At 42.8% G+C, this 16,295-nt stretch overlaps 1 protein-coding gene across 2 annotated transcripts in view; it reads right to left on the bottom strand.

The window, feature by feature from the left end:
* The window catches only part of RABL6 (RAB, member RAS oncogene family like 6), a 383,686-nt gene that overhangs the window by 76,434 nt on the left and 290,957 nt on the right, over positions 1–16,295 (bottom strand). Inside the window, exons 11-12 of one of the 2 annotated variants that reach the window (XM_069241431.1) lie at positions 6,100–6,303; positions 704–1,055 (exon numbers count right to left, since the gene is read on the bottom strand). In XM_069241431.1, coding sequence (XP_069097532.1) covers positions 704–1,055; positions 6,100–6,303 — 556 coding nt within the window. The remainder of the gene's footprint in view (positions 1–703; positions 1,056–6,099; positions 6,304–16,295) is intronic. The other variant, XM_069241432.1, reaches the window with a different exon arrangement.

Below are 16,295 nucleotides of genomic sequence, written 5' to 3'. Positions count from 1 at the left end.
GGGGGTATAGTCCTCACTTCCTTGTCCTTAATAGAATTAAAACTTTCTGTTACTAAAACTAGGAAATTTTACATTCTACGTCAGGACCAGAGATGTGGGTTATGCTGGTTCAAAGCTTCTTGATAACCATTGTAGCCATATTAACCACTGTCTTGAAATAAAATGATTTAAATGTAAAGGCTGACGACCAGTCAGCTGCATTAAAGATACCCTCTTCTCTAGCCCCCAGAAAAAAAAAAAGCTTTGGAAGCCATAGCCTCTCTGGCTGAGTGAGCGCCAAAAACTTATGTCAAAGCTGGCCTCCTGCATGCCGTATCTTAGCCACCTGGCAATAGTGGGAGAAGATACTGCTTACAGGGAACAAGATGTTCATACATCACCTCATTAAATAGTGTTTTTGTGACAACTATTTATCCTGGTAGAAATCCAATGACTCATATTAAGCAACAATGCCATAGGATGCCACAGACACCAAGGAAGGTTGTTAAAGTTAAGCAAGCCTTATTGCATAATGTGCCCTGCTTGGAAGAGGCATGTAAAGTGGTTTGCTCTTGATGGAGTTCAAAGAAAACACAGAGCATACGCCGTGGCCTGCCTTATCTATTACTTTTTAAGGTGTGAAACAATGGATACTATCCAATGGAGAGAAGACCATGCAATGCTCACATGCAGTGGAAAGCATTTCTTCAAACTGGCAATTTACCACTTTTATAGCTGCCTTGTCAGAGTCCTCACTCTCGAAATCCGGGTCATCCATAACAAACGAAAGCAATTGGGTGGCGATCGGTCCTTCCAATTCGCTGTCCGACTCTGCATTCCCCCCTTCATTCCCTTTGTGTCTTGGCGTAGATACCTGGCCTGCAGCACAGGGCTTCGGCGCTTGGGACGGCACAGCTTGGGGAGTGAAGGTCATTCCAGCATACACATCAGTGGAAAGCTTGGTGCTGCTATTTTTCTCAGGCGCAGACAGTGGTGACGAGCTGGATAACTGGTTTGGTTCCATTACTTTTGTGAAAGCAGATTCATTTTGTGGTTTGATGGAATTTTTGGAAGACCTTGAGAAGAAAAATACAAAACATGTTCAGAACATAAGAAGTAAAACATTTTAAGGCATAATTAATGTCAGCATAGAAGTGAGACGCATTTTATGGCACGTACATCAAACTACTGCAATACTTAAAATCTTATAAAGTTACAAACCTAATCTGAAGGTATACACCTTTATCTTTGCTGACACTTTCAAAGGGGTTTTGACAACACAAAGAAGAATCTAGTAATGAAGGCATCAGCTAATGAGATTTAGTAGATGAGCGGGACAGAGGGTTGAAGGCAGATCATTGCACGAGAGCCAAGTTTCCATATTCTGATGGAAGTAAAGGAAGATGGAATAAAGCAATTTACCTATCAGGTTAATTCAGGTAAGTAATCACAAATGAGTAGGAAAGCTGAAGTTCTAAGCAAAGTAGATAAGAGTGGTAATGTTGTAATTAGGGAATACCCTCTGGTACGATCATTGAGTGGGGACAAGACAATGGGTGTCTTTATGGAAAGAGCTATTCCACTAAAAATAATGCACTCTGTGACTTTTCATGCTGAAGCTACGTAACATTAACTATTTGCAAACTGCAGTGTATGCCTTAACATCAGCTTCTGGGTGCTAAAATTTGAAGGAAAAGATCCCTGCAAAAACACAGACTTAAAATGTTGCAACAAAAACAGCCAGGCTTTAGATACTCTGCAAAACTTGGTGGTCAAAGTTTTGTCTGCTTCATTGAGGATTTAGCTCTCCAGAAATGCTTGATGGCTCTCCTCTGGAGGACTTATGGGCTTTGCACCATGGTCACATTTTAAAATCTTAGTGAGTCCAATCTCCTCTTAATCTTCTTGTGATTGCTAAAATTAGCACCACTGGGTTGGGTAACAAACACAAGTTGTACAATGCCAATAAACACATGGGTGAATATGTGCTTTACAGATAAGCTCAATGTCTCTTACCCACTCCCTTAATTGTTGTCCAAATTGAAAAAGGTGTCTACAGCTCTACAGGGAAAAGGCAGACCATTTGTTTGAGAGGTTTAAAGCCAATATCACCAACTAAAACATTCCATCAACAATACCAGAAATCCTAAGCATATAGCCATCAGGTACACAGGTTGTGTTAGCAAACTCTACATCTACTGTATTATTTTTTCCAATCTACAGAGGAAGAAGATCAAATAGAGGAAGCCAACTACGGTTCCCCTTCCTCATCTCCCTAAGGCAATAAACTACTCAAAATTTCAGCTGCCAAAATTACACCATCCCAGTGGGGAAGGAATGCTGTGTTGTCTTCCAAAAAAAATAAAAATACTTTGGACCATCGCTGCCTCAAAGGATTTGAGCAGGAAATTCTGCTCCCTTTCTAAAGAAACTACCCCATCTACCCACAGGCATTTCCCCTACACTTAATATCACAAAAACCTTGATTTAAGAAATCTGTTCCTTGTCGCAATGGGGGAGATTAAAAGAGTTATCTTTTGGAAAGAGGCAAATTAGCAGATTCTTTAGTCTCCGAATTGGATGGTGCTATACTCTCAAAATGCTTAGTTCCACTTTCTAGTTTTCAAAGGTAATAGGATATACTTTGCATTTGTTAAGGGTGTGAACTGTACCAGGTTACTCTCTCCTGTTTGGCCTAGCGTTCAAACTCCATAGCCTTCACAGGGCTTGGAAAATCTCCTTGACCACTCGCTATTGCGAGTCGTATTTGATCAGGTCGAGCTATTTTTAGGACTTACTCGCCCCTTCTCGCAAGTTGACAAAGAACAGGCCAGAGGTTAAAAGACAGTTTGTCTTACAATTAAGTTTCCTTGTGACTGCAGAGTTCCAGGATTTGATAAATGAACTGCCTGACCTGCTGTTTAGAGTGTGAAATAAAGTATAAAGGATGTTAGGTTTTGTTCTAACACACAACATTTAATTGACTAAGTCACCTGTACAAACATTTCAAAATCTATATCAGTAGTTGTGAAAGGCCATTTATTGTATTTCTGTGTAATGAAAAAAATACATTAATAGGATGAAAAAAAATCAGAATACTTTACATGTTGATGTACAAACGATATGTTTTAATCCCAATTTTCACAGATTGTTAATGCACTATATAGTTTTATCAGTAAAGCTGCAAGTTAGTGGAAAGGTTTTTGTAAATTTTTTGGAAATATAAGGTGTGCAGATGACCGTATGCTACCACATAATGGTTTAATGGTTTATTAATGTATTTTTTTAAAGTGAGTGTTTAAACAAACTGAGAAACACTCCTCCCCTGATGGCAATGCTATTAGTAAACTAAAATCAAGTCGTGGGTCTTGTGATCCCTATATGAGGGCTAGATCCTTGTTATATAAGCAGCAAACTTTACTTAAACGAAAGAAGGTTTTTTGTACTGCAGAAATGCTGAGCTCACATATTTGAAACGGTAATCATATGTGAGAATGAAGAAAAAGGTGACTCTAAACTATTTGCCTAGGATTACACAATTTGAGACCTGTTTACGGGCCAAGTACATTACAGTTAGATCAAGTAGATTATTCAAGTTACTCGACCTGCAGTTATAGTAACAGTTTTATGATTTTTCGAGGCCTGCTTCACTAGGTTGACGCAGTGGTGGTAGGTCATCTTCCAAGGCGTTCACCTGTACCCAAACTTGACACATGGCTGGTGAAAACAGGCTCTCTGACACAAGGACTGGAGCAGTGATGAAGTACAATAATTCTTTTGCAAGATGTAGATTTTTCTATTAACTGGGAGAAGTCCTTATTCACCCCTTCACAGGTTAACGGAATTACCTGCTGAACTGAGATTACTAGCTCTGAGGGAACGCCTTAACGACTTCCATTCATCTGTCAAGATCTAGACTGAAAAAACTTGGTGAAATCTATGTGGCTATACACACCTGGAATAAGGAATACCTGCAGGAATAAGTGCTCAGGCACTAATTGCAGTGGTTGTTCCGTTTTCCTCATGGAAAACTCGAAAAACTGCAGTCATAATGCACTCTGACATTAACATACTGTGTGGTATCTGTAATTCCATGTGTTTCATTGCTGATGTAGTTTACCTGCAAAAGTAAGGAGGACCTATGAATGTATAAGGTATGTGTGTGTGCATTTTCACTAGCAGAAAGAGTGAGGTACACCAAGAAGATGGATTTCACCTACGTGGAAAATCAGTACAAATTGCTGGGTCAGTTATGCTCTTTTTGGGATGTTCGACATTATGTAGCTCTCAGATACCACAGCCAATGCTACAATTGATTACTGCAATGATGATTCTACGGCCAACTAAAAGACTTGATTTACCACCACCCCAGCTCTAATTCAAACTCTTTGTTGGTGGCCTTCTCCTGCCAACTTTCTGAAAGTAGGATCATTCTCTCTTATCTGGCATCATATGATGGTGGAAACCATGCAAAACTGTTTGCCTTGCGGACAGGTTGGAGATTAAAGCCTAAACGCCACCATATGATAAACAACTGCACTACTACTAGTGATTTTTGGAGTTGAGAGCTATTCAGCTGCCAGAGAAACCTCTTTTCATCCACAGGGTAAAGAGATGTAAGATCTGATGGACAATACACTGGCAATATTCTAATGCAACAAGCAAAGGGGCATGAGCAATGCACTGGAAAGTTGGTATATCAGCAGCTCATATCGTAGGGAAACAGAACACAACAGGTGATCAGCTTGGCAAACATGAGTGTGTCCTACTTCAGGAGATGGTGGATCTATCTTTCAAGCAAGGGGTATTTTAGACAGACTGTTTCTGCATCTCATGCAAACAAAAAGTGTTCTGGTCCTTCTATCTGGTATTGCCAACTTCTGCATTGGATGTTCAACCTTCACTACTCATTCCCGTCATACTGTTGCAGAAGAATCATTCAGAAAATAAAATCACAGTTTATATCATTGTGATCTTCAAACATTGTATTAGGCACACTAGGTCATTTGTGATGTCATCCTTAATGATATGAGTGAGGTTACTTATTTTGCAGCTACGCTGAGAGTTTTTTGTTAACATATGTTAATGATTCATGGGCAAAAGAAACCATAATGTACCTGCAACTAAGTTTAATTTCAGTGAAATTTTTTACAATCTACACGCAGGGCCCATATTTTGAAATTCCACTTTTCCCAACCCACAGTGTTGACATTACCTGGAGGTGCACAGCAGGTACCACCCTTTGAGTCTGGACTGTAGTCAGGACAGATGCCCAACCTCGAATATGGGTTCAGGGCACAGGGAATGGCCAAAGACCATAAGCACCAGACCCTTCTCCCTGACCATTTGCCCTGTGAAATGCAAGGTTAACAACTATGCAGCCAGAAAGGGTTACAATTTGAATAAAAATAAAATCAAACCAGCAACTAGGTATACACAAATTCTGCTTGAAAAAATGGGCTGTTTATTATTATTTATTATTTTGTTTTAAAGGGAGGGGCCCCATAATTGCCCCCCAAGAATCCCCTATTACTTATTGGAGTCAAAGTTTGCCCATTGTGTCCCATTATAACTCCTCATAACTTTTCTCAGGATGTAAGCTTCTGTGCTTTGCATTCACAATGGCAGCCACAACATAAAACAATTGGCCTTATTTCCCTGTTAAGTTCTAGATTTGTGCCAAGTGCAGTATAATTATGTCAAGCAGTTTTGGCTGTAGCAGAAAGTAGGAATTCCTATGGGATCTAAAATGTGAAAACACTGCTTTTGTAGATTCTGCCTTTTGTTTCCCTCCCCCAACCTGAGGCAGAGGTGAATAAAAGTACGTGCCAAATGGAAGTCACTTGCACTGACTACCAAGTATTGTGAAGATTCATCTAATGGTGCCAAAGTTATAACACATGAAAAATGCCCTCTTCAAATAGAAACAGGACCTAACCATAACTACAAGCTCGCTATTGCCAACTGTAAAATATGTATATCTATAAATTAACCCATCTCCTAAACTTGACAGATCAAAGACATAAAAGGCCAAATTGAAGAAAACTTTCTTGATCAAAGCCACCAGCTCCAACTCCTGCATCACCTCTTTACCCACTTCACTAATCACATTCAACTTACCCTTTTATCTCTAGATCCCAGTCAAAATCTTCATCAGCCAGAACAGACACCTTTGGCTCCTCCTCTTCCTCGCTGGATAGTGCAGCACTTTTGCTTGGTATGTGTGCTGTTAGGAAGGAGGATTTATCAACTGCTTGATCGTCCGGATCCAGATCATCTTGAAAGCCAGCAACCATTGGGTTGCCCCCAAGTATCTCTCCTTCACTATAAAAACATAAATACAATATAATTTACATGTGTGCATCCTCTGTGTTAGCCAATTTTGAAACAGTAACTTCTATCACATACAGTAAATCAGTGAGAAAGTTAAGTTTTGCTCTTAAAAGAGGAAAACAACCATTACCTGTGATTGCCATTTGGAATTCCAATGTCATCACACATCAAAACCCATGCACCTCAAACTCACAATGGCAATGAAAGGAAAATCAGCCAAACGGTTCACTCCTATCCTAATGTGGTAAGAGCTAGTGTGCAAGGATAACACTATTGTAGCTTGGGCAGAGGGACATAAAAGATAACTTCACAAACCTGTGCATCTAAATCCATATAGGAAAATATAACTTACCGAAAAGTACTACTTTGCAGGTTTTACTAGTGTAGATTCACTTGCTATGCACACTTCTATCATTTACTGTTGGGTACATAATCTTATAAATTATTTTTCTCACTGTATTTTCTTTACCCTTCAGGCATGAATGGCGGCCATGTCATCCTGAAGACCAAAATGTACTGGTAGAGAGACTGCACAATGCACTACTTCCCCCTTAATACAGTGATACTTTGCAATGTGTGTCAAATTATTTTTATTTTTGCACAATATTACCACATACTTGTACATCTGAAGAAATCTTTCATCGATTGTGTGACCCTAGTTCACTGACTCTAGTCTGGTGCTCGGTGATATTCTAAAGGCGAGGAGTCTGCAGTTATATATACACCAAAAAGCATTATCAAAAAGCAATATCAAATAAGTAATCTGTCCTTCAGATGGATTTGTATGATAGCAGATACCTCGCTATTAGAACAGATATCAAAGCAGTACCCCCCTAAACATGGAGGGCCTGGGGAATGGACACAGACCAAGACATCCTGCAGGACACAGCAAGCGAAGTGACTCTTTCAGATCTAGCTGTCAAGGGAGCAGAGATGCAGGAACATACATACCAATGCCCATGTAGCTGCCTGGCAGATATCGAGAACAGATACTATTTGTGCTAATGCTGTTGTAGTGGCCTTCGGCCTACTGGAATGGGCTTTCATGCCCTCAAGGGCTGCTTTTTGGCAAGTTTAACGGATCTCAATGAAGAAGTCTCTTCACCTTGATGAACATGTTGCTTACCTTAAGTAATGCTCTTGCTATTGGTGGCTATCTATCTGCAGATTCCTCACATTTTAAATATTGCCTAGGCATCAGACTGGACCTGGAAACATATCAGCAGCAGCACCTCTGCATGCTGTTAGGTGGCACCGTGAATTGACGTCAGTTGATTTCAAGACTGTTCGAACCATGACATGAACAGCCCCAACAGCAAGATAGTTGGGACCAGTGTGTAGATTCCTAGACTTGGGATTTTATTAAAGGCTTGAATACAATCACAGAACATGAGAAGGAATATGAGAAGGAAGGTGAGGAATCTGCAGCTAAAGGTCTCTACCAGGTAGAGGTAGTGCCAATGGGCCGGCAGGACAGGAATGTGCGTTCTGCATGTCCAATGCCACCACCATCCAGACTCCAGGGTCAAGTTGAGACAAAACCAAGGCCGGTGTGAGCATTCAGAATTTCTCTTTCCAGGGCAGGCGTTGAGAAGAACAAGTTACTTATCTTCGGTAACGCCTTTTCTTGTGGATACACAAGCTACCTGTGGATTCCTCACCTAAAGAATTTTTCGGATGCAGGCACATGGAGAAAATTCTTTAGGTGAGGAATCCACAGGTAGTTGTATCCATTAGAAAGCACAGATCTATAACAGGTTGAAGGCCTGCGTCCTTCTTGGGCAACCAGAAAGTAGTGGGGATAACAACCATGTCCTACTTCTGGCGCATTCATCGTCTCAACAGCCCCTTTGGCCAAAAGGGCTTTCACTTCCTTCTGAAAAATTGAGATGGTACTCAGTTAATCGCTGTGCAGACAACGGAAGGTGTGGTGGGGAAGTAAGGTGTATCTTCTGTTAATGATCTGTAGGACCCACCTGTCCGGTGTTATTGCCTGCAAACATAGAAAGAATCAGAGAATTCTGACTTCAACCAGATATTTGTTCTACTAAAGAGGCAAGCTAAAGAGGTTTGGCAGGTTGGGTTGCGGGGGTTAGGGGATGACTCCACGGCCCGAGGGCATTGGTTGGCAATGTGGGCTAGATGGACCCAGAAAGCGTGTTCTAGCTCTGCTCGCTTTTCTTTTTACAAAACTCTAGAGCGGAATCAACGAAAAACCTGAAACAGGCAAGTCCCATCAAAGGTTATGTCCATCAGGGAGGACGGGACATCACCAGAGAATCCAATCAATCACAGCGACCCATAGTGGTGAATGGCAACACTGGTGCTGGTGGCCCACCTAATGGATTTGGTGAAGTTCAACCACATCACAACCCTCTTGAATTCTGACCCTCGTGAGTCGTCTGACCAAGAAAAGGTTGGAGATCTGCAGGCACACCAGCGAGGACCTGTGCTACTAAGTCCCAAAGGGTGTGGGAATAGCATTTTAAAAAGTAGCTGGTGTTAACAGATCGAAGTGCCAGACTGGCAGAGGAAAAACCACGTTTTCCACACATTTCCATCAGCCTAGTTTCATTGCGAAGGGTTTGGAGTGCAGTCGGGAAGGTGTTGGAGGTAGACCTGTTGGTGGAGGTTTGCACCAATAGACTTTCAGGAGAAAGGCGCTTCAAGAGAAAAAGCAGGTTCACCTGCAGTAGGGCGATAGACTCTGGAAATATGATAGTTGACTGGGGGCCAGAACAAGGTTTGCTACAAACTCCCAAAAAGGTATCCGTCGCTGGTCTATTAAACTGAAGAAGGGGCTCCGAAAATGTTTGCCACAGCTGGAAGACTTCAAGGTGGGGAGCTGAGGTCAACTACTTTAACCACCTGTACACATTCCCATGGCATAGTAAGTAGATTTCTCTGTGCCAGTCAGGCCATTTAAGGGAGGGAGAATAGGCCAGTTTCTTGGGTGGTATTAAGACCACTAGCCTCCTGATATTTTGTACCAATTATCATCCTGGTAGGGTTAAGCAAACTCATCACCTTGGTCATAGGCGTTGTCGGAGCTGTAGCAAAAAGGAAATGCAATGTCCTGTCTCCCATGTGGAAGCAGTAATTCAGGTGGGGAAAGTGGCACCTCGGGCAATATTGTGTGTTACTACGATCTGGGTCGGACCGGTGTAAGAGTGAACTATGTGGACCTCCTCCTTTGGAGTCCCTGTGGCTGGCATGGGTCATGGTGCGCGAAGAGGGGTTGGAGGAGCAGCCGGAGGCACACGGGCTCACAGTGTCCAACTGGCGCAGTCAGTGAACCAGTTGACGGTACTACAGGAGGAGGGATTCTCGGCTCCTGGGGGCCCAAAGGTGTACCAGAGGCAGTCAGAAGGATCTGAAGAGCCTGAGCATAGATGCACGGAATTATTCAATCTGATGTGGTGTGGCTGTTGGCACTGGAAACTCGCGCAGTGCCAGAATCAGCTGCAAGCTTGACATCGAGGTAAATGTCTCTGAGAGACATGAAAGAACTCCGATCCGTTTCTGGTTGTATGGAAAGAAACAAACTGACAAAAACACACTGGGGTCATGCCTATATTGGCTCGGCATGCCATTTTTGTTACTGCGCCAATGCGGTGCACCGAGGTACTGCTGAAAAGTTTCTGGATCCAGTCTGACGACTTGGAAATATTCAAAAGGTGAGAAAACTGCGGCTATAAGTCGCCTTTTTTGCACCATACTGCCCTTTCTTTCACCTGCGAAACCAACAAAGACAGAGTCGATGCCTTGGTACCATACCAGCCAACTAATATGTCCTAGCGTCCAGCATTGATGGACTCCATGGAGAGGCGTCTAGCAGCACAGATAACATCCACCGCCTAGATCAGCAACTGAAATTAATTTAGCTGTCCCAGTTCAATCTCCATGCATGGAGGTGTAAGCTGTAGAAAATCAGATGCAGGACCCTCTCCTGCTGCTGAGACAGGAGACCCTCCCAAAGCGGAGCTCTGGGTAATACACTCTCCTGGCCGAGGCCAGGGAGATCAATATGACTTGAGCCTAGTCTTTCCTTGACCTTCTTCAGAACCTGAAGCAGGAGATGTATTGGTAGGAAGGTGTACTTGAGTCCCTCACTCCATTCCAAACAGAATGCATTTTGTGCCTTGGAGAAAACTCCAGCATGCAAAATTGCTGACACCACATGTTCCCGATGGTGGCAAACAGATCCAGCCTGGGCTTCCCCCTTACCCCTCCCCTCCCATCCCCCATTGTGTGGGAGCATCCTACACCAGCTTTGGATGGAGATGCCACTCACAACCCACCAGAGTAAAGTCTGCTCTGTTTGTTTGATCTGAATTACCAGTATCCTGCAAGATGTATGGTGACCAGATGGATATTCAGATGTTCCAGCTGCTCTGAAGGTGCAGAGTCTCCTAGTACAGGGCCCTGCTTTTTTGTAGTTCTACATGGCAGTAACCATGTGGATCTGTACTAGTCCCCCTTAAAGGGTGCCAGGAAAGCCTATTATGGCTAGACAGATCGCACAGAGCACCAGATGACTGATATGCAAGCTGGCTGCTGCCAGTGAACTCCGATCTCCACCTCCACCAACAATCAGTTATGCGTCCACCACTACTAGGAGTTCTGGGTGGTGAAAGGGTGGAGAGCGGTCTGTTGTGGTTCAGATCAGCTTTCAACAGCAGCCACTGCATTTGTGGAGCAGTCTCTCTTGAGACCTGAGCAGAAAAAGAGAAACAGCCAAGGTGCAAGGCTGACTGGGACTTGAGGTTCCATTGCAGGGCCTGCATTTACCACCTGCCATCATGTACAAGGTGGATGCTGGAGGGCAAGAAACCTCAGCTACCTCACCGAGATCAAGGACTCATACCACAGTATCAGTCATGCATTGAATGTTCCCTTTCACTGGAGTGGAGGAAGGGTCTTGAATGCTACTGTGTTCAGGTTCGCCCCAAGAAATGGAAACACAATAGGTTCTTCTGGGGAACAACGAACTTAGAACCTCTCTACCTGGAAATAGGCCACACAGGCATTATCCCACAGTCCTGGGAGGGGTCCATAATTTCACCCATCTTTAAAAAGGGGGACAGATTGCTCCGAAACAACTATTGCTTAATAGCCCTAACAGGCAATGTAGCAAAGTACTTCGCAGGTCAGCTGTTGAAGCATCTGTCTGCATGGATTGCTGAAAAGGGAAAAATCCCCAAGTTCCAAACAGGGTTTTTAAACTAACTGACACTATAACGAATATTATGACTACTGAACTCCTTATCGACAAAGCTAGGAAAGAGAAACGGCAGCTCCGTGTGTCCGTGCTTTGTCTACTTTAAGGCCGCATTTGACCAAGTGGACAGGAATCTGCTGTGGAAGAAGCTCTCAAACTGGGGACTTCCACATCCGCTTCTACACCTGATAATAGCCCTTCATACGGATACATTGGTCAAGATTAAACTGGGCTCAGGCACTCATCTCTTGAGGAGGATACCAACTACCAAAGGTTTAAAACAGGGATGCGTTTTGGCCCCACACTTTTTAATCTATACTTAGCAGACCTGGGGGGTTCGCTCACCCTTACAAACCCTCACAACCCAAAGATTGGAGGCCTGGAACTACCATGCATAATGTACACGCCGATCTTGTGTTGATTAGCAATACAACAATAGGGCTCCAGACATTCATAAATGTCACCCAACAATACTCTGCTGCCAACACCCTGACAGTGAACTTTGAAAAAACACGCACATCGTCAATCAGAGCCAAGCCCCTCCCTATGAATTGTTCTGGGACAAGACACAGCTTTTGCAAGCAAAAAAGTATAAATACCTCAGTTTCACCATTGACAAATCAGGAATTTTGGGCATCAAAGAGGGTGCATTGTGAGGAAAGGCTTAGCCAAAGCACTATCCTTAAAAAAACTAAAAGTAGACTTAAATGGCTCTTCATTTACAGGTACTAAAAACCAAAGTCTTGCCCACAGTAACCTAAGGAAGGGAAGTACAAAGAGGCAGAGATTCAGAAATCCTAAATCATACAGTGAGCAAAGCGTATCGGATCATCTTTAACCATCCTACATTTACTTCCCCTGCTCAACTCAGATTGGAGTTCGGCCTATTGGATCAGTCCCTGCCTAGATAAGGGGCATATATAAACTTTTGGAGCAAAGTCTGAGGTGCCACCTCAGACTCTCTTAACTACCACCTATGGCAGGAGCTCGAACGAAAGAACCCCTCCCCATCCAGAGTTTACCTAGAGGACTTATTTAGGATGACTGGGCTTACCGATCTCTGGAGGACCCCAATCTTGCATAGTGCTTTCAAAAAAGCTGTCTAGAAATAAATTAGACTTCAATCCCTGCTCGAGAACAAAGCAGCCTTTTCACAGAGATCTCATGCTTGGATGACTCTGAATACTTACACACACTGATCCCACAAGCACAGCTTTGCGACGGCTTTTCGAGGCAAACAAAAGAGCAATTTTTAAGGTATCTACTACAGCTTCTACCATGTGCTCTAAACAGCCCCTTGGCTGAAAAATGCAACAAACAACCTGTTGTTTATGCGGTGAGGGCACAGAAGATCTCCCACACGTTCTCTGTTCAGGTGAACATCTTATGTTGAAAATAAAAGCTTCATTAAAAAGCAAGTTCAATGAAAGAGGCCTACAGACAAGGAGGCAAGCAGTGCTAGCGTGTTTTGCATTCTGGAGACCTGCAAATGAACTGCGCACTAGTGAAATTTCTATCCCAGGGAACATAGAAACAGCACCTAACACAGCAAGCCGTTGAATCTGTGCACCATTTTTCTCCAATCCTTAATATGGACCTTTAGGTACAAGACCTCTGCTATCGTGCAAACTGGGCTCTCATGCTTCACAAGTGCCTAAGCTAACCAATCCGTGAAAAAATTACGAGTCAACTGCTTAAATTTTAAAGATTTTAAACAAAAATGTGTCCATTTGTGCTAATTGTTTTATGCAATGGTTTTAGGCAACTATGTAAATAAATCATCTATCTAAGTATTTGTGTAGGACGCAGGTTGAACTTTGGCTCACTGATAGTGAATCTCAATATTATCAACAATTCGGCTGTCGTCCAGAGCAGGTATATGACTAACAGCAGCTAGCACGCCCTTAAGAGGCAGTCACTGAAATACAGAAATACTCCTGACATCTGAAGATGATGGACTGCAATCACCACCATCACATTTGTGTACACCAAGGGGCAGAGGTAAGGCTGAAGGGAAACACGGCAAACGGAAAGTGTTCTGACACATCTTGAACCACAGCTAATATGTGGTACGAAGAACTAAGCATCCTGTAAGTTCAAGGACACCATCAAAGCTTCTGGGTCCAAAGTAAAGAGGATCTGAACTAGTGTGAGCATTGTGCATTTCGGGACATGAAAGTAGCATAAATACCATCCTCACCTTTCTGAGAGTTCGGTGCCCGTCCAATGGTATCTTTGGACAGTGAAAGACTGACCTCCTGCATCAGGACTGTCAAGTGCTCGTCTGAAATTCGTTCTGGGTTTGGAAGAAGAGGGGGCAGGGAGGAACCGAAAATTAGGACATAGACCCTTTGAATAATATGTGAGGCCCATTTATCTGAAGCAGTGGATCTCCAACCAGGGAGTAAATGCTGAATCCTGCCTCTCACCAGCACAACTTTACTGCTGAGGACAAACAGAAGTGGTTTGGAAAATGCTGCGGCAGGGGAAGAGGAATTGGAGGGTTGCTGACCCTTCTGTCCTGTGCAGCATCTGCTATTGATGCCTCGAAATCACTGGTCTGCAGTACCTATGGTTGGGAAGGCTGGCACTACCTATATACTAGCCCCCTGGAATAGCCTCAAAATTTCCTGGTGCACCTAACCCCAATAAGTGTACAGCTGCTCAACTGTCTTTAAAACTCTCAAGCATCAATTTCACTCTTTCCACAGAGTGCAGACCCATCAAAAGGCATATCCATCAAGGACATCCTGTACACTTACAGGAAAACCCAGTCAAACTCATCCATGTGTTTCTTTGAAACAAGACACCAGTGTCCACTGTCAAGGCAATTAGTTGTATCTGGGGCTGCACAGATGACCTAGTATGCTGCATCCTATTCAGCTTGTATTATCTGTGTCAGAGAAGCCCCGAGATCCTTTTGGACTGCTTGGAAAATCACACTGGCCATATCCTAGAGAGGATGGTTGCACCTTGTCCAGAAAACAACCAACATTTATGGGCCTCAGTGACAGGCTTCTAGCCAAAAACATCTGTTAAACAAAAGCGCTAATCCTTTTGGTTTGTCAATCTGAAGGAGTCATTGCAGGGCTGGAGAGTGCATTCCAAAACTGGACCCAAATGTGGTTCACAAAGAAGTATTTGGATGAGTGAGAGAAGTAGCATCTCCAGTAGTGTATGGACCTGAAGGACAGAATTCAAGGAATGTCTTTCTTTACAATGGTGTATTGTCGGAACAAGATAGCTTCTTGTTGGGAGTAGGTGTGAGCAAGGTGTGGGGTACGCTTGAAGTAGAAGTACACCTCGGAGAAAAAGGGTGTCAGAGTTGGAGGGGAATTTAACAGCTGAGGATGCATCAGAAAAGGAACTATAAGCTTAAGCTGAATAGGAACTTCCGGTTAAGGAATAAGTAGCACAGTGGTGGGTATAATCGGTAAGATGAAATGGGAGACGGTGCATTAGAAATCTCCACAATAGATGGAGCACCCTCTCTTGTGGTCCCTGAATATTCTGAGCCTGAGGTTTTGTGAAAGTGCCTTGTTTTATTTTATCAGACCTTGTGCTGAAAGGTGTAGAGGTTTAGAGGACAGTAAGAAGCCCATGTAAAAGCTTAAATATCGACATTCTGTGCTTCTTCAATGTCAAGTGGTGTTTCAAAGCTGAGCCAGACTTTAACAGCAAAAGAGTTGCACCACACCTGTTTTCAATACTGTAGTCCTTTATGTTGATCGGGAGCCAGGTGTTCCAGCATAATGACTCTTCTTGGACCTCCCTCTCTGAGAGTCGCCAGAGATCCTAGGTTTGAGCCTGGTCCTCTCTCCTTTTCCTTTAGGGACAGCTGTGAAAACATGCAGCCCCTATACTTATCAAAGTTAGAAATCTAGCAGGCACATGATGCACAGATTGTGCAGGTCTGTAAAATTCTTCCTTTTGGAATAGAAGCACTGACATGGTGTTGAAAAAAGAAATCAAGCTACAAAAGGTTTTATTTAAAACAAAAAAAATAGTCTAATCAGTTTGTGTGTGAAAGGGATTTTTAAGAATACTATTTTGAAGACAGTAGCTAGATTTATTTCTACTATAATATTTTTATTGGGTTTTCAATTGAAAGGTTTCTGCACACTGAATTGGGGGACAAAAAACTTTGGTGGGACTATTAGGTGCTTATGATTATTAATAAAGAGCCCTTCACCAGATGGATGCCTATTTCACAAAGGTATGTAGCACACAGAATGAGTACACAATGTACAGCGAGTTAATTACGGTGAGTAGAGAGTGGGATTTGATGAGATAAAGTAGTTATTGCTTGTAGTCTTGATTCTACATCTCTGGAATTTTCACTGAAGTCATAAACATTAAGAATAATTTCATGCTGTGCGCAGAAACTCCGAAACACTTAAAATATATATATATATATATATATATATATATATATATATATATATGGAAAATGTCACTTACCCAGTGTACATCTGTTCGTGGCATTAGTCGCTGCAGATTCACATGCTGTGCACATCCCGCCATCTGGTGTTGGGCTCGGAGTGTTACAAGTTGTTTTTCTTCTAAGAAGTCTTTTCGAGTCACGAGATCGAGGGACTCCTCCCATTTCGGCTCCATTGCGCATGGGCGTCGACTCCATCTTAGATTGTTTTCCCCCGCAGAGGGTGAGGTAGGAGTTGTATATGCTAGTAATAGTGCCCATGCAATGGAGTGAATACGTATGTACATAATGTAGTTTAAAGTAATATATATATTTACAAAT

This window comes from Pleurodeles waltl, chromosome 6, assembly GCF_031143425.1.
Source record: "Pleurodeles waltl isolate 20211129_DDA chromosome 6, aPleWal1.hap1.20221129, whole genome shotgun sequence".
Lineage (NCBI taxonomy): Eukaryota > Metazoa > Chordata > Amphibia > Caudata > Salamandridae > Pleurodeles > Pleurodeles waltl.
The sequence above is the reverse complement of the archived record's forward strand: the minus strand, read 5'-3'. Positions and strand labels throughout refer to the sequence as shown.